Source organism: Lissotriton vulgaris, chromosome 1_1, assembly GCF_964263255.1.
Source record: "Lissotriton vulgaris chromosome 1_1, aLisVul1.2, whole genome shotgun sequence".
In the NCBI taxonomy this organism is placed as follows: domain Eukaryota; kingdom Metazoa; phylum Chordata; class Amphibia; order Caudata; family Salamandridae; genus Lissotriton; species Lissotriton vulgaris.
Genome location: NC_141685.1, coordinates 427,666,469 through 427,692,213, shown reverse-complemented (window position 1 = coordinate 427,692,213; position 25,745 = coordinate 427,666,469). Strand labels below are relative to the sequence as shown.

The window sequence follows — 25,745 nt, the reverse complement described above, 5'->3', positions numbered from 1 at the left end:
TGTGATAGTGAGAGATTGGAAGAGTTCCTGTATAAATTAGTCGGTGTTTCTTTAAGTGATTGCTTAAGAGACTGAGTATGTGTAAGTTTCTGTAGCACTAAGTGTGGTGGTGTGTGTATAACTGTATATGCAATTTAATGGATGATTGATACGTTGTTTGCATGTGTGACTATGTGTGTGAGTAACTCTATGGATGAGTGTCATTGTGTAACAGGATGTTTAGGTGTATGAGTACATATGATGGTTGAGTACATGTATGAGTGACTGTATAGGACTGTTGGTGAATGAGTGGATGTGTGTGTAGATTTTGGAATTACTAAATAGGTGTGTTGTAAGTGGTATTGGTATGTCCATTGTTTTGAGAATGTTAGTTTCTGTTTTTGAGTGTGTGTATCAAAGGTTATATTAGGGTGAGAGGAGGTCTGCCACTCTATCACAAGGATGATGTAATTAGTGATGCCATCAGTGATGTCATTTGAGATGTCATCAGTGATGTCATGAGTGATGTCACTGACCATGTCATGAGTGATGTAATATGTGACGTCATCAGCAGTGCATTGCGGGCGCACGAGTTATAGTTAGTTGAACTTTCTATAACATGGGAATTTCAATGGTTTTGTACGAGTGAAATGTCCAACTAACTATAACGTGCCTGAAACCTATGTTTTTTTCAGTGAATTTCTGGGGTTTTTCAAATGCTAGTTTCTACCAATGCCTACAGAGGTACGACATGTGAAGAAAGAAGAAAAAACACACAGAAAGAAGCAAAAGAAATGCCGAAAGAAGCAACAGAAGTCCTCAAAGGCAAAGAAAAGTGCAGGAGGAAGGAAAACGTGCAGAAAGAGCAAACAGAGGAGCAGAAATAGGCCTTGTTGCAAAATCATCCTGTACCCTCAACTTTTTCAGATGGGTACTGGATGTAACTGACTCTGACTAACCAGTCCTAGAGCCAGTGCTATGCTAAAAGACACATAGAATACAGTTAAAACACCTACATACACTAGGGAACACAATGCATCGGGGTACTCCTGTGATTACCATGGCCTCCTCTGTAAGCCCCTAGTACATAATAGGGCAGGGGGATTAAAACTTCCTCTTAAAACGCGACACGGGGTGCGTTTGCACATTGGTGAAGGGATGGGGGGGGGCCTGTGGTGACATGTGTGCAAACACACCCTGTGGCTGTGTTAATTTGGGTGATAAAATCCCCTTGAATCCTGAGTGTCCCTTGGGTCCAACTAGCCCACCAGGTATCTCCAGGTAGCGCCACAGAGCTGCGTTGCAGAGAGGTGTAAAAAGGGGCATGGCCTGGACCACCTCTCTGCAACACTGCGCAGTGGCACTTACTGGAAGCACCTGGTGGGCTAGTTGGCCCCCAGGGGCCCTCAGGATTGAAGGGGAATTATTTCCCCAACTTAAAACGCTCCACAGGGCATGTTTGCACACGTCACCTCAGGCCCCATCCCCTCCCTTCACCACCTCCCGTTTTAAGTTGGCAGATCAAGTCCCCTTGAATCCTGAGGGTTCCTAGGGTCCAACTAGCCCACTAGGTATCTCCAGTAAGCGCCACAGAGCTGCGTTCCAGAGAGGTATAAAAAGGGGCACGGCCTGGACCACCTCTCTGCAACGCAGTGGCGCTTACTGGAAGCTCCTGGTGGGCTAGTTAGCCCTCAGGGCTCCTCAGTATTGAAGGAGAATTATTTCCCCAAATGAAAACGCGCCTCAGGACATGTTTGCACACGTCACCTCAGGCCCCGTCCCCTCCCTTCCCCACTGTGTTAACATGCCCTGGGTCCATTTTAAGTTGGGAGATTAAGTTCCCTTGAATCCTGAAAGTCCCTAGGGTCAAACTAGCCCACTAGGTACCTCTAGTAAGCGCCGTTGCAGAGAGGTGTTAAAAGGGGTACGGCTAGGACCACCTCTCTGCAACGCAGTGCAATGGCGCTTACTGGAAACACTTGGTGGGCTAGTTGGCTCCCAGGGACTCTCAGGATTGAGGGGGAATTATTTCCCAAACTTAAAACAAGCCACAGGGCATGTTTGCACACGTCACCTCAGGCCCCCTCCCCTGCCTTCGTCCCTGTGTAAACGCACCCTGTTTCCGTTTTAAGTTGGGAGATTAAGTCCCCTTGAATCCTGAGGGTCCTTAGGGTCAAACTAGCCCACTAGGTACCTCCAGTAAGGGCCACAGAGCTGCATTGCAGAGAGGTGTAAAAAGGGCATGGCCTCAGCACACCTCTCTGCAACGCAGCTCCCTGGCGCATACTGGAGGTACCTGGCGGGTTAGTTAGCCCTCAGGGACCCTCAGTATTGAAGAGATATTAATTCTCCAAACTACAACTCGCCAGGGGGCGCGTTTGCACAATGGTGAAGGGGCGGGGCCTGAGGTGACATGTCTGCAAACACGCACTGTGGTGCGTTTTAAGTTGGGGAATTAATTCCTCTTCAATTCTGAGGGTCCCTGGGAGCCAACTAGCCCACCAGGCACCTCCAGTATGCGCCAGAGATCTACATTGCAGAGAGGTGTTCAGAGGCCAAGCCCCTTTATACAACACTCTGCAACTGGAGGTACCTGGTGGGCTAGTTGGCCTCCAGGGACCCTCAGAATTGAAGAGGAATTATTTCCCCAACTTAAACCGCGGCCCGTGGCACGTTTTAAGTTAAGGGAATTAACTCCCCTTGAATCCTGAGGGTCCCTGGAGTGCAACTAGTCCACCAGATACCTCCATTAAGCACCACAGAGCTGCGTTGCAGAGAGGTGTAAAAAGGGGCGTGGCCTCAGAACACCTCTCTGCAACACAGCTCCATGATGCATACTGGAGATTACTGGTGGGCTAGTTGGCCCCCAGGGACCTCCAGTATTCAAGGGGAATTAGTTCCCCATCTGCAAACGTGCCAGGGGGCGCATTTCCAGAGTGCTGCAAGGAAGGGGCGGGGCCTCAGGCGAAATGCCGGTCTTTTTAAAAAAAAAAATTCAATAAGACGGGCTGTGTGGCCCCCCTTCTTCTCCTAATTAACTGGCTCTGGGGACCCCATCCGCCAGGGCCTGTCCCCTAACTTTTCTTTTTTTTTTAACTTTGGAAGGGGGCCACATGGCCCTTTCCCGAGGCCATAATTGGCCCCGGGGACCCCATCCCCGGGGGCTTTTTGTTTTTATACGTTTTTGAGGAGGGGGCCACGTGGCCCCCCTCCTGGGTCACTTCTAGCCCCCGAGACCCCATTCCACGGGGCTGGCCAGATCTGTTGGGGACCGTGGTGGGGTCCCCAATCCCCCCACGGTCCCGCCGGCTTCCCGCGTCCTTCGGGAGCCGGCATTGCTTTTCCAAATGGGGAGCTGCTAAGATGCAGCTCCCCGTGTGGAAAAGCAATTGTCTTTGGTTTTTGGAAGAGAGAGCAGGTTGCCGCGAGGCTCCCACCCTGCCATAGCTAACAGCAGTGTCCCAGGGGTGGGCTCCCCGGGACACTGCAGGAGCCAGCCCTGGGGGATGGGGGTCCCCAGGGCCATTACAGGCTCCCCAGATTACCAAAGCCCCGGGGAGGTGGCCATCCCCGGGACGGTGGGGGGGCTCGAGCTTCCCCACACAGGTTATTTTTAATTAAAAAAAATTGAAAACACAAGCCCAGGGGGGGAGGGGTGGTCCCCGGGGCTGCGGCGGTGCCGTGAGCCCCCGCAAATATTTTCTTAAAGCCTCGGGGATGGCTGTCCCCAGAGCTTGGGCCCCCCCACCCATGTATTTTTGTAGCCCGGGGGTGGCGGTCCCCGCGGCTGGAGGGGCCTGTGAGCCCCCGCAAATAATCTCATAAAGCCCCGGGGGTGGCGGTCCCTGGGGCTTGGGGGGGCCTTTGAGCCCCCTCAACCATTTATGTTTGAAGCCCCCGGGGGGTGGTGGTCCCCAGGGCTGGGGGGGCTGTCAGCCTCCTGCACATATTGTATTAAAGCCCTGGGGGGTTGCGGTCCCTGGGCCTGGGGGGCCCCTCTGGTCCCCCATTACATAAAAATGTTGCCCCCAGGACTTGGCCCCCCCGGGGGCTAAATAGTAATGAAGCACGGGAGTCCGCACTTCGTTTTTTTTTTGTTTTTTGCGTCCGGATCCGCGGATTTTGCTGTTTTAAAAAAAATTCTTTTTTTTGGGCCCTGTGGGGCTTGTAAGTCGGCATCCCCAGTGGGTGAAAGTCAAAGGGGAAATCACTGATTCCTCACCAATGTACTCCGTAGGTGAAGCCCCCTCTACTTTTGTGCGTGCTCGCAGTTGAGGGCACAAAGAAATCGCTAATTAGAGCAGTATGACATCTTCGCGGCCGGACTAGGCGCTAAACAAAACAACCACGTGTGTCCCCAATAAAATTGTCACTCCTGGAGGGAAAACCGCACACACACCTCCGGCAGCGGCTGTCAGCAAAACACCTCAGCTTTCAAATGCAAATGCCAAACGCGTTTCTTCTAGAAGCTGTTTTTCTAGTGTTCCCATAAGATCTGGCGAGTGATGACTGTTCTGCTGTTACTCCAGACCTAAAATGGAATGTCTTCATACAAACCTGGAGAAAAGTTTAATATTGTGATGAATTATGATTTCCAGGACATGTTGAATATAACATGAAAATGAAATGAAGCATTTCGCGGAAGAAACATAGCTGTGGTCAGTATGGGGCACCAACCATAGTCCTGGTGCATGCATAAATCAGTTTGGTAGCTTTACCATAGGGCGGTAAGCTGAAGCTTACTGATAAGCCTTTAACACCTTTGGGGCTTCTTGTGTTCCTGTTCATAAGGAACAGGATGCAGCATTCCTTTTTTAGAATAATGTCTGTATTCATGCGCATCATTCAGCTTTCATGACATTAATTCAGGTGTGGTATTTGCAAAAGTCCTCACTTTACCCCCACTTTTCCTATTGTGCTGAACGTGTTGGATTGTATTGATTGGCTCATTCTGCATTTGTTGCATGGCACTGGTGGACCAGTTATTTTAACTCACCATTTAGCACTACTGGCTGATTTGGGGTTGTTGGAGCTCTAGCATTTCTTTATGGCTTCACATTGTCCAGTATTCATGCATTCTGAATTCACTTTCCGTGGCCACAACATTTGTGACAGTATGTACATTCTGAAAGGGTATGTACATCTGGATCAGGATTGTGGGAGTCCATATTATGATTGTTAGACCTGACATCCTTGGCGTGGTTTTTCCCCCATCTTTTTGCCTCTGACTCATGTATTTTTGATGCTGTGCTGGATTTCGTTTTTGCTGATTTAGATGCTTTGGACACTCTGCCACTGCTGATCAGTGTCAGAGTGTAAGTGCTCCCTCTGTAGATTGTCATATTGATTGGGTATACCTGATTGGCATATTTGTATCACCATGAAGTCCCTAGTAAAGTGCACTGTGTGTGCCAGGGCTGGTGATGACAGATGCTACTAGTGGGCCTGCAGCGCAGATTGCGCCACCCACATAAGTAGCCCTAAAATGGTGTCTCAGGCCTGCCAGCGCAGGGCCTGTGTGCAGTCAGTGGACTGCCATGTTCGCCTGGCCAGTGTCCCCACTGGCTGGGCCTAACCCTTCCCTGTCTGTACACATCAGTCACCCCTATGGAAGGCTCAAGGTACCCCCCTGGGCAGGGTGCAGTGTATGGATAAGGTAGAGCATGTACTAGTGCAGGTAACATGCTCTGGTAGTGAGCAGCAGCCATTTTGTGTGCTCACTGCTGTAAGGCTGTCTTGCTCCATAGAGTAACATGGGGGAGGCTGGTCCCATTGGATCCCAGCCTATCTCCTCATAGGAACAAGATGGGACATAAGTGTATGATATCCCTGAACTCAGAATTTAATAACACATCTTTTAGGAAAGGTGGTTTTTAAATTCTGTGTTTGAGAATAGTACTTTTTAGAAAGTGGCTGTTCTCTTGTCTAACCTTTCTGTGTACCTAGGACTGTTTGTGGATTGACTGTCTGGGTTGAGGATGACAGGGTCTGCAGAGCCCCCAGGGGGTTATCTGAGCCAGCCCCGTGGATGAAAGGCAGCATCTGCTGCCAGGGAAGTGGGAGGAGATAGCATCTGATAGTGAAGGGCTGGGCCTGCCTAACCACAAAGCTGGCTCCACCTCCTGCTGGGCGACTGTCACCTCTGTCCCTGATACTGAGAGGAAGAAGGAAACCAGGAAACCCCCAGAGCCCCAGCAACACCCAGAACTGGTTTGGACCGGGCTCAGGGCCCCCTTTGCACAAATACTTCAAAGGACTTCAAAGGACTTCAAAGACTTTTTGGGGTATAAGAGAAGGACCCCTGACACCAGATTTTTTGATTCTACAATCAAGAGGAACCTCTGCCAGAAGAAGGACTGCTGAAGGAACTGATGGAAGATTGCCTTGCTGTGTGCTTTAAGGGCTGTCCTATCCTGCTATCCAACTGAAGGAGAGGAGAAGAAAGGGACTTTGCTGTGTGCTGTGACCCTGCCTGCTTGAAATTGCCGAGACTTTGCTGTGTGTTGTGTCTTGTAACTGAATCTCCAAGGGCCTGAGAAGAGCTGGCCTCCTGTCTGGGAACCCAGGGTCAAAAGGTTCCCCTGTAACTGAACTGCACCAAAAAGATCGTGCTTTAACTCTGCTGAAAGCGTGACTGGTAGCTGTGGCCAAGGAGGAAGATCGTCGTGCTCATCGGCACGTTGTGGCAGAGAGCCGGAGGTTGGTTGTGCCCCCTCCGTGAGCTATCCCCCTAGCAAGAGTGGGGGCTTCCCAAACACTCTGCCCGCTCCTGGCCGCGTACAGTCTGCAGGCCGCCTGCGAATCGCCGCTGCCCGTGGCCGGAATTATCCCCGCAAAACTCTGCGTCTGGCCAGGGCCGCCGAGGGCGAGAGCCGAAGGAGCAGAGCCCTGATTGGCTCAGAGTGTCGAGCCCCCTCACCGAACGCCGCGCTGGGATTGGCTCCCAAGCAACAGCGTCATCACATGATTTGCGCTGGTATTGGCGGAGAAAGAGGATGGGGGCGCGTCATCCTAGGGGGCTCACCGGTGGAGCCGCGCTGTGAGTGGCCACCCTCCTCGAGGAATCTCTACGTCACACAGGGGGCTCGCCGAAGGAGCCGCGCACCGATTGGATCAGAGGAGAAACGCCGCGTTCAAGCCCTTGAGTAGACCGACCCCGCCGAGGGATCAGTGGGTGTGGGCCCCATCATCGAGCAGCCGCCCCAGCCCGCAAAGTGCGTCTAAGCTCCCCGCTGCTCGTGGAATCATCCGAGCGGGCGGAGAGCTGACGGGACCTCACGTCACCGCCTGAAAGCTTGAGGGAAGCAATCTCTGGCATAACCCGGGATCGGCGCTCCAGACCAGCGCTAGAGTTAGAGTAGAATTGATTTTGGCAGAACTACGCAGCTACATTGCTCCTGGGATAGGGATTTAAAGTGACACTGCGGCAGATTCATTTTCTTTAAGAGCTGAATTGGGATAAGCGCAAAGCATTATTTTTAGTGCTGATTCACAAGAGAGACTAGAGACTATTTCCTTTTTAATAAGAACTTCCTAACAAGTGCAACCATCAAGAATTAAGTGCAACATTTTTCTAATGAAGTGATTATCGTGCAACTGCTTTATTTACCTTGCTGAAACTAGATAAAGTTATATATTTATATAAAATATACTTACCTGTGTGGACTCAGTTTGTGGTGGATTGGGGAATATTGTTGTGTTGAGTGCAATTATTATACACTTTGCCTTGGGGATAAGCCTGCCTGCTCGCGCCAAGCTACCTAGAGGGAGAGCGGAGGTTATCTACTGTGTGTATTCCTTCACCCTGACTAGAAGCAAGGGTCCCACCTTGGTCTAAGGTACTTATCTCTGCCAACTAGAGACCCCCAGATCTAACATTGTTGGACAGCGGTGCAGATTTTTGAACTAATAATTGCACTTGACCTGCAGTGATTTCTTGTACATCACTAGTCTAGTTTAGCAGCATAGGTTGCACAAGATTTTTTCTTTTTGGTGAAACCTTTTTGTTGAAAAGGTTAGGAAGCATCATGTCTCAGAAAGCGCCAAGCGTGAGAGTAGAATTGGAATTGGAATTCAAAATTCAGGAGTTGTTCAACTACAAAAAGGACCACCTGAAGCAATTCTGCAAACAGCTTGGATGCCCAGTGAAGGGCAGCGCAAACAAGAAGAGCTACAGAAAGCTCTGAGGGCCTGGTGGGAGGCCCAACATGGTGATCCAGAAGTTGTTACTGGAGAGGGAGGCACGCAGAAGAATGCTTTTTTATCTAGTGATTTGCCAGTGAGGAGGCCAGCATCTAGGGTTGGCAGCAACCACTCCAGTAGGATAATTTCTCCAGAGGAGCTGGAGGATAACCAGAGAGCTAGAGCTCATGAGATTGAGCTTTTTAAACTCAGAGCCCAAGCAGATATGAGGAGACTGAGCCTTGAAACTGAGAAGGCGGCGGAGGAGAGAAGAAATGCTCTCGCTTTGGAGGAGAAGAAACTCCAATTGGCTCATGAGAGGAGCATGAGGGAGCTGGACATTAAAGCCCAACAGGGGGGGTCCAGCCCTAATGGTGGCAGCGCACAACCAGTACAGGCGGGTAAGGTATACATACCAAAGGATCTGGTACACAATTATCAGAGGGGTGAGGATATTTATACGTAGTTTAGATCATATGAACTTGCCCTAAAGATGAATGAAGTGCCTGAAAAGAGTTGGGGGGCAGGTTTATGGAAGCACTTTGAGGCCTCTGGGAGGCACCCTTAGAAGCAGCAGGTACTTTATCCTACCCCACTATGAAGGAGGCTTTGTGCCTCAGGTATGAGCTCACTGCTGAACAGTACCGCCAGAAGTTTAGGAACTTCAAGAAGCTTGATTCAAGTACTTGGGTGGAGTGTGTGAGTATGTACATGCGTGCACTGGAAGGTTGGATAAAGGTCAGCAAAGTTACTGATTATGTGGGGTTGTGTCACTTGATTAGTTGGGAGCACTTAAGTAGTTTATGTGTTCCAGAGCTGCGCCAGCATCTTTTAGATAGCAAGTTAACTGATCCCAGTGAGCTTGCTAAAGAGGCGGACCGCTGGACTAGCACCAGGGTCCACAAGGGGGTGGTAAGTACCCCAGCCAAAGGGGGACAGGATCCCCAGCAGAAGAGTGGGGGGGACACGGGTAATCAAAAGGAGTCTTCTAAAGGGCCCCAAAATAGTGTCTCAACCCCCCAAGTCTAAGAAGTCCTGGCCCCATAAGGGCAAACAGGACAACAGGCCCCCGCCTACTTACTTTACATGTGGGAAGGTGGGGCACATTGCCCCCAAATGTCCAAAGAAACCTCCAGCACCCACTGGTGCTCCAACACGGCATTAGCTAGTGTAGCTTTGGGAGGGGATTTGATTTCTAGTGGGGAGGAGGGGTTAGCAGTGATGAACCTTGTCTCTTTAGGAGACCAAGAGATGGCCCAGGAAGCCTTGCTGCCCTTAAACACTAAGAAATATGGGCAGAAGGTGACCATCAATGGAAAGGAGATAGAAGCTCTGAGAGACACAGGGGCCAGTGTGACATCTGTCAGGTGTCAATGGGTGTCTGAAGAGCAGATCATTCCCAAGGTACTCCGTCCTGTGGTAGCAGCTGACAGTTCAGTGCGCCTCTGCAAGTTGGCACGTGTTCCATTTGAGTGGGGAGGAGTCTCCGGTACATTGGAAGTTGTTGTAAGTGATGCCTTGCCTGTAGATTGTCTATTAGGTAATGACCTGGAGAGCTCTCCATGGAAAGATGTAGAGCACAGGACTCACTTGGAAATGTTGGGCTTGCCTGCGTGGATCTGTGTGACCACGCGTGCCATGGCAGCCAGTAAGGGCGGATTAGCAGAACTGGAGCCTGGAACAATGGCCCAGGGACCTGCCAAGAGAGGAAGGGGTAGAGGGCGCGGGAAACCAGCCCCCACTGTTCCCACGGTCCAGGAGGAAGCAGAACCTGAGGGGGATGCCCTGGAACCTACAGGGGAACAGGTGGCCGAACTGGGGGAATTGCCTGAGCTGTCCCAGTGGCAGCAAGATGGTGGTCCCTCCAGGGAGGAATTCTGCCAAGCTCAAAAGGAGTGCCCTTCCCTCATTGGTGTGCGGCAGCAGGCTGCAGACCAGGCAGCAGGCCTGGGGTCCAAGGAACATTTGATCTACTGGGAGGATGACTTACTTTATAGTGAGCCTAAGTTCGCTGAGCCCGGTGCAGCCCGGTGCAGCCCATGTGCTGGTGGTACCCGAGCGCTTCAGGAACTTCCTACTGGGTCTGGCTCATGACGTGCCTCTCGCAGGACATCTGGGGCAAGAAAAGACCTACTACAGGCTTGTCACCCACTTCTACTGGCCCCAGATGAAGAAGCACGTCGCTGCCTTTTGCAAGTCTTGCCAAACTTGTCAGGCCAGTGGCAAGAGCGGAGGGAAGTGCGTGGCACCCCTCCAACCCTTTCCTGTGGTGCGCACCCCTTTTGAGAGGGTGGGCATTGACATCGTGGGGCCCCTGGACCCCAAGACAGCCCTAGGCAACAGGTTTATCCTGGTCTTGGTGGACCATGCCACCCGGTACCCGGAAGCAGTCCCTCTCAGGACAGTCACAGCCCCCGTGGTGGGCCGTGCCTTAATGGGGATCTTTTCCCGTGTGGGTTTCCCCAGAGAGGTGGTTTCTGACAGGGGTACAAACTTCATCTCTAGGTACATGAAGTCTCTGTGGGAGGTGTGTGGAGTGACATATAAGTTCACCACTCCTTACCATCCTCAAGGGAATGGGTTGGTTGAAAGATTCAACCGCACCCTGAAGGGCATGATTATGGGCCTAGGGGAGCCCATGAGGCGGAAGTGGGACGTCTTGTTACCATGCCTGTTATTTGCATACAGGGAGGTGCCTCAGAAATCCTTCGGGCTCAGCCCCTTTGAGTTGCTGTATGGCCACCCTGTCAGAGGACCTCTCACTCTGGTGAAGGAGGGGTGGGAAAAATCCCGTGGGAAAACCCCTCAGGATGTGTTCAGCTATGTGCTGGCCATTCGCAACCAGACCAAGCGCTTCAGGAAGCTCGCCCAAGAGAACCTGGAGGCTAGCCAGGAGAAAATGAAGAGATGGTATGATCAGAACACCTCTCTCGTGGAGTTCCAACCTGGTCAGAAAGTGTGGGTGATGGAGCCAGTGGAGCCTTGTGCGCTCCGTGACAAATGGTCTGGGCCATATGAGGTGGTGGAGCGCAAGAGCGAGGTTACCTACTTGGTTAACCTGAAGACTCCCAGGCAGCCCCTGGGAGTGTTGCATGTAAACCGCCTCAAACCACACTTTGAGAGGTCAGAAGTGACTATGCTCATGGCTACAGATGCTGGAGGGGAGGAGGATAGTGATCCTCTCCCTGACCTCCTGGCAACCAAGGAGCAAGATGGGTCAGTGGATGGTGTGATACTCTCACCCACCCTGACCCCAGAGCAGCAGCAGGACTGTGGCCAAGTCTTGGGTCAGTTCGCCCCCCTGTTTTCCCTGACCCCAGGTGTCACCAACTGGTGCGTCCACGATGTGGACACTGGAGACAACTTGCCTGTGAAACAGAAGTTTTACAGAGTGGCTGACAAGGTCAGGGCTAGCATCAGAGAAGAGGTTTCTAAGATGTTAGCGCTAGGGGTAATTGAGCCCTCCAGCAGCCCCTGGGCTAGCCCAGTGGTCTTAGTGCCTAAGAAAGCTGCTACACCTGGTGGCCCCCCAGAACTCCGTTTCTGCATGGACTACCGTGGGCTCAATGCGGTCACCAAGACTGACGCGCACCCCATCCCCAGAGCTGATGAGCTGGTGGATCGGTTGGGAGCCGCCCAGTACCTGAGCACCTTTGATTTGACTTCAGGTTACTGGCAGATTGCCTTAACTGAGGGGACCAAGGAAAGATCAGCATTTTCAACACCAGAGGGGCACTTCCAGTTTCGTGTAATGGCCTTTGGGTTGAAAAATGCCCCTGCCACATTCCAGAGACTGGTCAACCAGTTATTAGCAGGGCTGGAGGAATTCAGCGCAGCATACCTGGATGACATTGCTGTGTTCAGCTCCACTTGAGAGGAACACTTGCAACACCTCTGCGCAGTGTTGAAGGCTCTGCAGAAGGCAGGCCTCACTATCAAGGCCAGTAAGTGCCAGATAGGGCAGGGATCTGTGGTGTACTTGGGACACCAGGTGGGGAGCGGCCAGGTGGCGCCCCTACAGGCGAAGATTGATACCATTCTGGCTTGGGAACCCCCAAGACCCAGACTGAGGTGAGAGCCTTTTTAGGTCTCACCGGGTATTACAGACGGTTTGTCAAAGGTTATGGCACCATTGTAGCCCCTTTGACAGAGCTGACATCTAGAAATCAGCCCAGGAAAGTGAATTGGACTGAGGCCTGTCAAACTGCTTTTGACACCCTCAAAACTGCCATGTGCACAGCACCGGTGCTTAAGGCACCTGACTTTTCAAGTGAGTTCATTGTGCAAACTGACGCTTCAGAGCAAGGCGTGGGAGCAGTACTCTCACAGGTCAATGATGAGGGTGGAGACCAACCAGTGGCTTTCATTAGTAGGAGGCTACTCCCCAGGGAACAGAGATGGAGTGCAATTGAAAGGGAAGCTTTCGCTGTGGTCTGGGCTCTGAAGAAGCTGAGGCCCTACCTGTTTGGGACTCACTTCCGTGTTCAGACCGACCACAGGCCCCTCAGATGGTTAATGCAGATGAGGAGTGAGAATCCAAAACTGTTGAGGTGGTCCATTTCCCTACAGGGGATAGACTTTACTGTGGAGCACCGCCTACAGAACACACCAAATCTGATGGTCTGTCCAGATTCTTCCGCCTTAGTGATGAGGACTCCCAAGAGGTTGGGTAGTTCTCCCCACTTTCAGCTGGAGGGGACACGTGTTAGACCTGACATCCTTGGCGTGGTTTTTCCCCCATCTTTTTGCCTCTGAATCATGTATTTTTGATGCTGTGCTGGATTTCGTTTTTGCTGCTTTAGATGCTTTGGACACTCTGCCACTGCTGATCAGTGTCAGAGTGTAAGTGCTCCCTCTGTAAATTGTCATATTGATTGGGTATACCTGATTGGCATATTTGTATCACCATGAAGTCTGTAGTAAAGTGCACTGTGTGTGCCAGGGCTGGGATAGATGCTACTAGTGGGCCTGCAGCGCAGATTGCGCCACCCACATAAGTAGCCCTAAAATGGTGTCTCAGGCCTGCCAGCGCAGGGCCTGTGTGCAGTCAGTGGACTGCCATGTCCGCCTGGCCAGTGTCCCCACTGGCTGGGCCTAACCCTTCCCTGTCTGTACACATCAGTCACCCCTATGGAAGGCTCAAGGTACCCCCCTGGGCAGGGTGCAGTGTATGGATAAGGTAGAGCATGTACTAGTGCAGGTAACATGCTCTGGTAGTGAGCAGCAGCCATTTTGTGTGCTCACTGCTGTAAGGCTGTCTTGCTCCATAGAGTAACATGGGGGAGGCTGGTCCCATTGGATCCCAGCCTATCTTCCCATAGGAACAAGATGGGACATAAGTGTATGATATCCCTGAACTCAGAATTTAATAACACATCTTTTAGGAAAGGTGGTTTTTAAATTCTGTGTTTGAGAATAGTACTTTTTAGAAAGTGGCTGTTCTCTTGTCTAACCTTTCTGTGTGCCTGGGACTGTTTGTGGATTGACTGTCTGGGTTGAGGATGACATGGTCTGCAGAGCCCCCAGGGGGTTATCTGAGCCAGCCCCGTGGATGAAAGGCAGCATCTGCTGCCAGGGAAGTGGGAGGAGATAGCATCTGATAGTGAAGGGCTGTACCTGCCTAACCACAAAGCTGGCTCCACCTCCTGCTGGGCGACTGTCACCTCTGTCCCTGATACTGAGAGGAAGAAGGAAACCAGGAAACCCCCAGAGCCCCAGCAACACCCAGAACTGGTTTGGACCGGGCTCAGGGCCCCCTTTGCACAAAGACTTCAAAAGACTTCAAAGGACTTCAAAGACTTTTTGGGGTATAAGAGAAGGACCCGTGACACCAGATTTTTAGATTCTACAATCAAGAGGAACCTCTGCCAGAAGAAGGACTGCTGAAGGAACTGATGGAAGATTGCCTTGCTGTGTGCTTTAAGGGCTGACCTATCCTGCTATCCAACTGAAGGAGAGGAGAAGAAAGAGACTTTGCTGTGTGCTATGACCCTGCCTGCTTGAAATTGCCAAGACTTTGCTGTGTGCTGTGTCTTGTAACTGAATCTCCAAGGGCCTGAGAAGAGCTGGCCTCCTGTCTGGGAACCCAGGGTCAAAAGGTTCCCCTGTAACTGAACTGCACCAAAAAGATCGTGCTTTAACTCTGCTGAAAGTGTGACTGGTAGCTGTGGCCAAGGAGGAAGATCGTCGTGCTCATCGGCACGTTGTGGCAGAGAGCCGGAGGTTGGTTGTGCCCCCTCCGTGAGCTATCCCCCTAGCAAGAGTGGGGGCTTCCCAAACACTCTGCCCGCTCCTGGCCGCGTACAGTCTGCTGGCCGCCTGCGAATCGCCGCTGCCCGTGGCCGGAATTATCCCCGCAAAACTCTGCGTCTGGCCGGGGCCGCCGAGGGCGAGAACCGAAGGAGCAGAGCCCTGATTGGCTCGGAGTGTCGAGCCCCCTCACCGAACGCCGCGCTGGGATTGGCTCCCAAGCGGCAGCGTCATCACCTGGTTCGCGCTGGTATTGGCGGAGAAAGAGGATGGGGGCGCGTCATCCTAGGGGGCTCGCCGGTGGAGCCGCGCTGTGAGTGGCCACCCCCCTCGAGGAGTCTCTACGTCACACAGGGGGCTCGCCGAAGGAGCCGCGCACCGATTGGATCGGAGGAGAAACGCCGTGTTCAAGCCCGTGAGTAGACCGACCCCGCCGAGGGATCAGTGGGTGTGGGCCCCATCATCGAGCAGCCGCCCCAGCCCGCAAAGTGCGTCTAAGCTCCCCGCTGCTCATGGAATCATCCGAGCGGGCGGAGAGCTGACGGGACCTCATGTGACCGCCTGAAAGCTTGAGGGAAGCGATCTCTGGCATAACCTGGGATCGGCGCTCCAGACCAGCGCTAGAGTTAGAGTAGAATTGATTTTGGCAGAACCACGCAGCTACATTGCTCCTGGGATAGGGATTTAAAGTGACACTGCGGCAGATTCATTTTCTTTAAGAGCTGAATTGGGATAAGCGCACAGCATTATTTTTAGTGCTGATTCACAAGAGAGACTAGAGACTATTTCCTTTTTAATAAGAACTTCCTAACAAGTGCAACCATCAAGAATTAAGTGCAACATTTTTCTAATGAAGTGATTATCGTGCAACTGCTTTATTTACCTTGCTGAAACTAGATAAAGTTATATATTTATATAAAATATACTTACCTGTGTGGTCTCAGTTTGTGGTGGATTGGGGATTATTGTTGTGTTGAGTGCAATTATTATACACATTGCCGTGGGGATAAGCCTGCCTGCTCGCGCCAAGCTACCTAGAGGGAGAGCGGAGGTTATCTACTGTGTGTATTCCTTCACCCTGACTAGAAGCAAGGGTCCCTACTTGGTCTAAGGTACTTACCTCTGCCAACTAGAGACCCCGAGATCTAACAATGATGATAAGAAGAATATATGGGACAGGAGAGGGTAAGTGTGAGGGACATGGGGTAGCCCAGTGTGAGTTATGGCGGGTCATAGGCTTAATTATTCCACTGTTTTCAATAACTTAGAGACATTTAGTCTGTGTGGAACCTCAGGAGCATCACTGCAGTGGAACCACTAGCACCCTTGTCAGGTCAGCTGTTGGAAGCATGCATGATGTTGATGTCTCTATTGATTCCCTGGTTCTTCTTTACTAAGGTGTGTTTGTATTGGCTGTATTACAATTGGGGCATTATTGGTCTTTCTATACAAAGCAATGGTTACAATCAAGTTTACTACACTTGTGCTCAAGCTTGCCAATGGCTGAAGGTCGGGCTTTAACTTGCTCAACAGTATTTGTGAATGTGTTAGCAAATTAAATCAAGGCCTGGTGGCTTTGCCAATGTTTGTTTATTGTGTCCCTTTTCCATTGTAGTTTGAGTGTTTTAGATTTGTCTTATCTGTTCTTCGTGTTTTTATTTAATGCAAGTTTGTCATGTGTGTTTGTCTGTTGTTCTTGTCTCTGGAAGAGGGAAAGTGTTGCATTTTGTCTAGTGCAAAATTTATGGGAGGTCAATCAGTACTATTTTTGTGTTGGTTGGTCTTCCGGTGAGCGCTGGTGGAGGAGCTGGTCTGAAAGCTTTGCATCATTTTCTCTCCTTCCGATTGTAATAAATTATTCTGCTCCTCACCTGCCTTCTCCGCACCTGGCCTGCCAAGCACGAATGAATTACATTTCTTATTGTTGGCCAATAGAGGGCAGAAGTCGTAAAACCTTCCAGGACTACAGCATCAACACCCTTCGTTAATACCATGTTCTCTGCATCCCTGTGTGTGGTTGGGAGACAATGTTTCAAAATATATTACTGCGAATGGAGAAGAAAAGGCACAAGCTCGTTAACTATTGTCTACAGGTCGTAAAATGTTTTTTGTTATGGAGAAAACACTGCTTGAAAAATGAAACTGTTATATTCAACTGTATCCCACAGGAATCATACGTTTATATTCTTACCGCGTTAACATATTTGTCTTTCAGTTTATGTTCGATAGGCCGTACGGGAGAACTCTGGAGGCTGAAGCAGACAAGGTTGGACTCCAGCTTGCTGCCAAGGTAACTAATTAATTACAACTACACTAATTCAATGTGGCACCTGCTGCGGAAATCCACTGCAGAATACACTAGACATTCCTAATGTAGATTTATTGCCAAATGAAATTCTTAAGTGTCACGTGGCGCAGCCTGCTGCCTGTCACGCAGTGGCGCAGTCTCTTTTCAAGAGGTCCGTGCCGTACTGTACCTACCCTTACACTCGATTGAAGTGCAGCGTGCCATGCTGACTTAGACTAGAGGCGTGTGTTTTCAGCCACAGAAAAGGTACTGGAATAAACTGCATACTGAAAACCAGAGGTCAAGAATACTGTAATGAAATGTAGGAGAGAAAAGAGTAAGAAATGTAAATCATAAACTAAGTCCAGCCTGCAAATAGCATGCCCCAACATTAAAAAACAAATCTGGTTGATATTCAGTTAGTGTGACTGGTGTCTGTGTTTCAGGTATTTTTATACATTATTACTCACCTGGCCTGATTTTCATTTCAGGCTAAAGTGCAACAATGACAGCTGATTGTGGGGGTACATCAAGTCACTACAAACCGTAGTGTTAGAAATGGGGGTCTCTAGAGAGGTGCAACTAGAGCCAAATTTCCGGAGGGGGAGGGGTGGGGGGGGCTAAGAAAAATTAGGGGGGGGTGCTGATTCTTCAAGCAATAGGCAGAGTGGGGCTGCCGTGGCTCTAAGAAGGGGGGAAAAACAACAAAGCCTCATTAACAAGCAAATGGTCTTTTAAAGACCTGTGAAGTACTCGTGTGCGGCTGTGTCAGCCCAGGCTGCCACACATGACAGGGGTGGGGGGGGCAGGGGCGGGCTGAAGCCCTTTGAGCCAAAGGGTGTTACTCGCCTGTCCTCTAGTTGGCAAGGGTGTGCACCTTTGTCCAAGTAGGGATCCTTCCTTCTAGTCAGGAAAAGGGAATTACACTCCTAAAATAACCCCTGCTCACCCCTTTGGTATCTTGGCATGAGTAGTCAGGCGTATTTTGAAGGCAGTCTGTAAAGCATTTGCACATAACCAACAGTAATACAGTGTACGCACTACAAAAGGACACCACACCAGTCTAGAAAAATATCCAATATTTTTATATACTCAAGACAAGACCAAAAACGTTAAAAATCCCCAATACAGTACTTAAAAATCTTCAGTTATCAAAATAACCTTGAAATACAGTTCCTTGAATTCAATAGCTCCGTCCGGGGCTATCACGGCATGGTGGTGCGAGCAGCGGCTCGGTGGTGGGATCGGCATTCATCTTTGGTGAGACCAGGGTTGAGGTGCGGTGTTGTAGCGGTGCCCTCTGCAGTGCCTTCAGGACACTGGGTCGGCAGCGGCATCGTAGATGGCGTCGGGTTGCTTTTCCTTCCAAGGCAGCACAAAATATACAGTCCCCAGTTCTGAGGGCAGAAGAACTAGAAGTTGTTGCTGTTCCTGAGACTTCTTGAACAGTGGGCAAGCTCTACCTCAAGCCCTCGGAGAAACTCACAAAAATAGATTGCAGAAAGTTCAGCCCAGTCCTTTCACTGCCCAAGACAGAAGCAACCACTGCCGGCCAAAACAGCAAATGACAGCAAAGTGGTAGTTCGTCCTCACAGCTTCTCTAGCTCTTCTCCTTGGCAGGATTCTTGGTCCAAAAGAGTTCTAAAGTTCAGGGGTTTGGGCCCCACTTTTTATAGCCCAAAATCCTCTGTCCTATTAGGCAGAGTGTGCCAGTGCAAAGCCACAACCGGTTCTGCCCTCTGTGGTGTGGCTTCCTGGCAGGAGGTGAAGACAGCATTGTTATGTTAGAGGCAGACCAGGCCCATTCAGGTGAAAGGAGATCTCTTTCTCCTACTCTAAATGCAGCCCAGGTCTATTCAGCCTTTTCCTGACCCAGCTAGAGTACCCGGAGCCACTGCCCCTCTCCAGCCCCTGTCATCCAAAACCCACAGACACTAAACTAGCAAAACCAGGAGTTCAGAAAGCAAAAAGACAGGGGAAACACACCAAAAGATGTCAAGCCTACACGTAGAAACTGCATCTGATTGCATTAAGCTTCTAAAAAGCAGCAGCTTAAAATCGTGAGGTGACACAGCATGTAATACGTTGCTGTTGTAGATTATCTCATGTAATACTAGATGCACACAGACAGATATACAGTAACTCACCTGCAGTCAAACATACAGTCAAACAGATTCACACACAACGGAACACAACTACACACATCTTTAATGCACATCCCCTCCCTCTCTCAATATGCATGCCCACACATAGGTAGAGATGATGGCATTCTGAAAAATCCACACGTGTGCCTATGATTTACTTCAGAAAAGGGCAACACACTGCAGACGAAAGCTGTTGGTGATTTCTGGATATTAGAGGTACCAGGGACCGCATCTTAAAGGAGCCCCTGTAAACACAAATAAAATAAAGGGGGATTGCCTGTATTTTGTAAGCAACTGGGATTATTTACTTAATAATCAAACAGAGAATGAGGCTATAAAAATACTACGCTCCTGAAGGGTTTTTCACCAGCCGCGCGACAACAAGCATTTCCGAAGCATGAGAGGACTGGCCATTTGCTAGAACCTGCTAGGCCATTCGATTTTGATCTTTAAAGTGTATCACGGACTCTCTGTGGAAGTAAAGCACAGACAGAATGTTTTTATGATAAAAATATTTATCCTGAAGAAGGTGGTGAAAATATTTTTGATGTTCCACCGAAAGGTCGTGTTGACACGTTTTGTGATTTATTACAAAGCAGAAACAAATTGCAATGTAATACGATGTTTACATTTTTATTTGTCATGCAATAATTAGCTTTAGGAACTGACTATGTTCTAGAATGAAAAGAGATGATTATTGGTTTCTTTTTTTATAAAAACAATTTTTTTTAACCTGTGATTCTAAATGCATGAGCATTATTGTCAAAGATTTTTATGAAAATAAAAGAGAATGCACACAATTTTGTGCATTACACTGTGCTTGTAAGGACTCAAAATATATATGTTTTTAAGCTTGTGATTGGTAGTTTTTCTGCGCCAGTAGATGTACATTTGGTTTTCAAACAAAGTGCCTATTTCTATCGTTAGAAGATACACAAAGGGAAACTAACATTTGTCTAGTCCTGTGATTGACTTTCCCTGTTATTGCTTTGTTTACATAGCTCGCATGTTGTTTGTCAGGCCTCAGGCCGCAGAGTTGGGAAGCTTGAACCTCAAAGGAGGTATTATGCATTGTAGCATTTATATAGCACCTACTTCCCCTATGTGGTGTGCTGAAAAAAGCTTACCCACATGGATAGCAAGCTACACTGTGCAGGATGTGTGGTGGTGATGGGGGGAGGGGATTGTTTGGAAACTATGTGGGAAGTGCTGTCTTATCATGCCTGATGTCCACCTAGATGCAGTGACTCGCGTTATGGGACGCAGTTTCTAGTGATGTGTTGGGTAAGGGAGTAACGGCTGGTGACATTTCAAAGTTGTGTAGCTTAAATGTTGGGGATGAATTTCACGTACATCTGACATAAGGGTGTTCAGCCCCTGCATCACTGACCCAATCATCCCCCATTAATTAATCCATGTTTCCATCATCCACTGCATTCATCTGTTCAGGTGTACATCATCCTTTTAGAGACTCTTCCATTCACTCATCCACTCACCCATCCATGTATCTATTAACTAGAAAACCATCTATTATATCTCCATCATATAGAGTATTCATCCATTCATTCATGTGTACATCCAATCATCCTTCTGGACTCACACTCCTGTCTGCTGTCCACCCATCCATCTATGCATGTATCCTTTCACCACAGCATCCAGCCATTAGTAGACTATCTCCCATCCATCCATCCATCCACGTCACAGTTGTATTTAGTATACATAGTAAAGTACATTTGCTTGCCTGTATTTGAGCCCCCAGAGACACGGCTGAAACAGCACTGCAGATTCCTCCACCCCTCAACACAGCCTGTTGTGAGGCTGTGCCTGCTCCAGCCCTACTGGTGGCTCTCAGGGGCACCACCCTGTGCCTTTAAGGCAGTCTGTCATTGAAACATGTTCTCAGCGTTTTTTCCCGTCCATGGAAGGCAGGAGTGGGTTGTGGGAAAGGAGGGTGCTTTCCTCTCGGTGTAGCCCCACAGGGCCTGCCTAAGCATTTGTGGCCTGGGCCGGGATATGACGGTCCTGAGACTGGGTAGCAACCAAGGAGCAAAGGCTGCTCAGTGCTGCTATGAGGGCTCGTCCGAGCAGCCAGACATGATGGGGCATACATAATGAGAGGAGAAAAGCGAGGGAGAGATATCAGAGTGAAGAGAGAGAGAGGATTGGTCAGGTGAACTAAATTAATAGAATGTACTTCCTTGTATGCTAACTTGTGAAACCAATCCAGGCGACACACTCATACTGTTTATGAAGGTAAACAGTATGACAGCAGCACCAGAATTGGAGCGGACAGGTGAATCTAAGGCTCCATGAGAGAATGGAAGCTGTCCCTGTGTTCCCTTAGGCTCCTTTTGATTTGATTTGATTTGATTGATTTGATTTTGTGATTTCTGTAGCGCCCGAATCACCCCCATCAGCGCCGTAACTGCTTATGGCCAACCAAGGAGGGTTTAGAACAGTGTCTTTTTAAATAATTTTCTGAAGGCTAAGGTGTTGGGGCATTGACACAGCTGGGAATGGAGCTGGTTCCAGTTCCGCGGGGCAAGGTGGGAGAATGCTTTACCGCCCATTCGGGCTAGTTTAGCATCATAAAAACATTTAAATGGGATCCACGGTGCAATGTCTTATTAAAACTACCTGTCCCTATCTATTTATTATGTGCCTCCTAGGCAGGGCTAAACACGTTCCATGAAATTATATTGAGGTATTTTTGCCCTATCATCTCTTATGCTATCAACATGTTTTGGCAAGTCATCGACAGCCACTCAGGGCCGTTGGCATTCATCAGGACTAAGATCCCTACAGTCACGATCACCATTACTCGCTTCCGCTAATTAGTAAGACGTGTGATGTAATGCTATGCAGTGACCTTACTTGTCACTTTGTTTATAAAAACCAATAATTTTCTATAAATAAATAACAACATTATCAGTCAAATCCCACAAGAGGGTGAATATATGTGGTCCTCACAATCAAACCACGTCAATTGTGGTCTAGTGCTACTATAATTAATCGTGTAATGCACTATAATCCCTTCTATGACCAAAATCACCATTTTAATGTGATGCACCAATCAACACACTTGTGTTTACCTAGGTGGGGTTAAAACGGTACCATTAGTGTCACGACTATCATTCCTTGCTCTGGTAGTTGTCTCGTCTCTCTAAAACCTATGGTTACACCCTCTATAGAGCCAAAATATATCAGCCACACTGTTAGTACTCATTGTGATTAATGCGGTCTTCATCTGTGTATTAAAGTTAAGTAGTTTTTTATCTGTGTGCAGAATGTCAATCAAACGTAAGGATAGCTCGTTGTAACCAATGCGAACAATACTGACTTATATTGGTATAACTTATCATTAGGTTTCCCGGGACTCAGCCCTTCGAGCATGGTGCCAAGCCCCCAGTCTCAATCACGTTGCAAGTAATCATTGTACAGCTGCGGTCATTTCAGGAGAAAGTATCTCGAATGGTGCAGAGCAAAGTTTTACAATAGGCCAGTTTCCCCTCAAACGAATCATTCTCAGCCCCCAGGACTTAACTTCATCAAGGGACTGCCGCAGGGAGAATTAATTACTCATCGCCCTCCGTAGATGGTTACTGCTGCTTTTACATGCCCTATGTTGTGAGGCCATTGTGGCGGTCCCCTGCTATGTGGCCTGATTACCTGCACATGGTCTTAGTGTCAGAAGACCGCTAACCTGGCGGACAGACATGCACCTTCTTGGGCGTCTGACCTTGTTTGTTGTAATTCCGGTGTTCAGGTGTGCATGGCTAACGTAAAAAGCATAGGCTCGCTGTGTTCAGACTCCTTATATTTTATTCGCTCATTCCACACCACCATATACTCTGCTATGACTATTGGAATGTTAATGAAAAAGAATTATTTTAAATATTGTTCGGACTCTGTGCGCTCACCACCACCACCGCCATTCACCTATTCTGATCTAGGTATGTCGAGGGAATTCTTGTTGTCCTGCAAAGGGTCCCATGTCCATTGCAATGGTGTGTTATTTCCCGACAATTGGCATGGCCCCGTTTGTTGTATTTGGTGTCGAATGACGCTGACCCCTGAGCCCCCTATGGAAATATCTGCGGATTCCCCTGTCTTACGGAGCGGATTAATTAATGCACGATCCCTTTCCAAGAAAGCCCAGAATATTCATGACCTTATCATCGAGACCAATCTTGACTGGCATATGGTCACGAAACATGGTTAAAACCTTGGTGTAACCCCGACTTAGCCATAGCCCTTCCGCAGAACTTTCTTATCCAACGTTTGGCTAGACCTGAACTACGGGGAGGGGGCCTTGCTATCATTTACCGTAACACTCTTAAGTGCTCCACTCAAGAACTGACGGACATTAAAGGGGCAGAGGCGCTAGCATTCTCTTTGGGGATTCATGACTCCTTTGTCTTTTCTGGTGCCCTCATTTATCGCCACCCGGGACCTCCATCAAAGTTCCTGGAAACTGTGGGCGATGCTCTGAGTGAACTAGCACTTAGATTCTCCCATTTTTCAGTACTGGGTGATTTAAATTTGCACCTAGATTCCCTTAAAGAACCTGGAGTAGGCTGCTTTATGGACATCATTGATGTGCTAGGACTCACGCTTTTGAATCGGGAACCCACTCATCAGGCGGGACATTTGTTGGATTGCATCTGCTCTAATTCCACCAGCCTGAGAGTCAAACCCCCTAGCCCCCAGACTTGGACCGATCATTTTTTATTCCTTTTAATATTGTATGGAACTCGTCATCCATCGTCAACCCCATAATGAGCACAAAAAATCCCAAAGCTAAACCCACTCCTAATTGGAAATTACTACCCAGTAGACCTGATGTGGTTGAACAGCTAAAAGCCAGTATACCAGCTCTATCCGACCTCACCTCTGTAGACAATCAGACTTTTTGGGACTGGATTGCTAGAGCGGGGCCCTGTTAAGCTCACCCAGAAATAATAACCCAAGAACCATTAAGACCAAAAAAAGTGCCCCTTGGTTCTCAATTGCCTTGAAACTAGAGCTGGGCGAGGTAAGAGCACTGGAACGGAGGTGGCGTAGAAATTATGATGCCACCGCCCGTAATATCTATAGGGCAGCGAGACGGAAGTATCATGCTGGAATAAAATCCGCAAAGAAAACCCATTATTTACAGGCCCTATCCACGGCAGGCCAGGAACAAAAAGAAATCTTCAAGATTGTAAAGGACTTTATGAATCCATCAGCTCTATCGCAGGAGATCCCCCCCAATTCAAGATCTTTGCAATGCGATATCTGACTACTTTGACAACAAGATCCTTACCATCGTGAAGACTTTTCCACCAGGACCAATTGCGCCGGTGGTTTCTGAACAGACAGTGGAGATGAAGACCTCTACCCGTCTGGTGGAATTTGCCCCAGTATCTCTTGAAGGCACCTCTAAGGCTATTTTGGCCAGCACATCTGGATTCCCTTTTGACCCTTGTCCTCCTCCAGTGTTACATACCTTAGTAGAGATGGTTAATCCCATAATCAACAGGATCATTAATTCCTCTCTAATTACGGCAGATATTCCCAATGACTGGAAGCTTGCAGCCGTCAAGCCTCTCCAAAAAAAGGCACTTGCTGACCCTACCACTTTCTCCAACCTGCGCCCTCTCTCCTTGCTTCCTGTCCTGTTCAAACTGACAGAAACGTTTGTCAACAGTCAACTGACGAACTTTTTGGAGAACAACATCCTCCATCCTAACCAGTGAGGGTTCCGGTCAGAACATTCTACCGCGACGGCCCTGGTTTTTACAGCAGAGACCCTACTGGCGGCCATAGATCAAGGAAAGAAGGCTGTCCTTATCCTACTTGACCTGTCGGCAGCCTTCGATACGGTCTCGCATAACATCTTAGTGGACCGATTGGCTGCCGCAGGGGTAGGAGGGCAGGTCTTGGCCTGGCTTAGGAATTTCCTTAGCAACAGACGCCAAGTCACAGTGTTGGGTCAATATCAGTCTGAGGCTAAAGCCGTCAGCTCAGGGGTCCCTCAGGGCTCGAGTCTAAGTCCTGTACTTTTCAATCTGTACATGGTACCCCTAGTGAAACTGATCGCGTCATTCCAGATCAGTTCTATTTCATATGCTGACGACACCCAACTCATTCTGGTGCTGGATAGGGAACGGCCAGGTGCCGAGGAAGATCCGTAGGAATGTCTAGCAGCAACTTTTAAATGGATGACCAACAATCATTTAAAATGTAATGCTGGAAAAACAGAAATCCTGCCATTCGGGAGTCATAATCTGATTTCCCCAAAAATGTGCTGGCCGGTGGATGCAGAAGCCCCTCCCAACACAATTACATCTGCCCGCAATTTGGGCAGCAAATTTGATGACCAACTGTCTTTTAAACATCAGGCTGTGGCAGTAGCTGGGACGTGCTTCCAGATCATAAAAGCTCTGAGGAAGTTTTTTGACCTACTTTCGCTGTCGGCTAGGAAAACAGTTGCAGTGGCCTTAATAAGTTCCAGGCTGGATTATTGTAATGGCTTATATGCTGGAGCTAACAAAACCGTCCTCCACAGGTTACAAATGGTCCAAAATGCAGTGGCCCGCCTTGTACTGCGTTGGCCCCATAGGTCTTCAGCCTCAGCAGCACTTAATAACCTCCACTGGCTGCCAATAGGTAAAAGAATTTTGTTTAACATTCTCATACTTACCTTTAGGGCATTTCATCAGCAAGGCCCAAAATACCTATGCAATGGGTTCAAAAGATATCACCCGACACGCTGTCTGAGGTCTGCCAGTCAGAATCTACTTACACCTCCCCGATTCAAGCTGGCCACAAAAGGTGGTAAATCCCTTTTTGTACTAGGTACCAAGGCCTGGAATAAGCTTCCGCCCCTTTTACGATCACTATCCCAAGAAACTTCTTTCAGG

General features: G+C 49.0%; 1 protein-coding gene across 1 annotated transcript in view; it reads left to right on the top strand.

The window, feature by feature from the left end:
- The window catches only part of OMA1 (OMA1 zinc metallopeptidase), a 661,753-nt gene that overhangs the window by 480,939 nt on the left and 155,069 nt on the right, over positions 1-25,745 (top strand). The window contains exon 7 of the mRNA XM_086952966.1: positions 16,625-16,699. Coding sequence (XP_086809092.1) covers positions 16,625-16,699 — 75 coding nt within the window. The remainder of the gene's footprint in view (positions 1-16,624; positions 16,700-25,745) is intronic.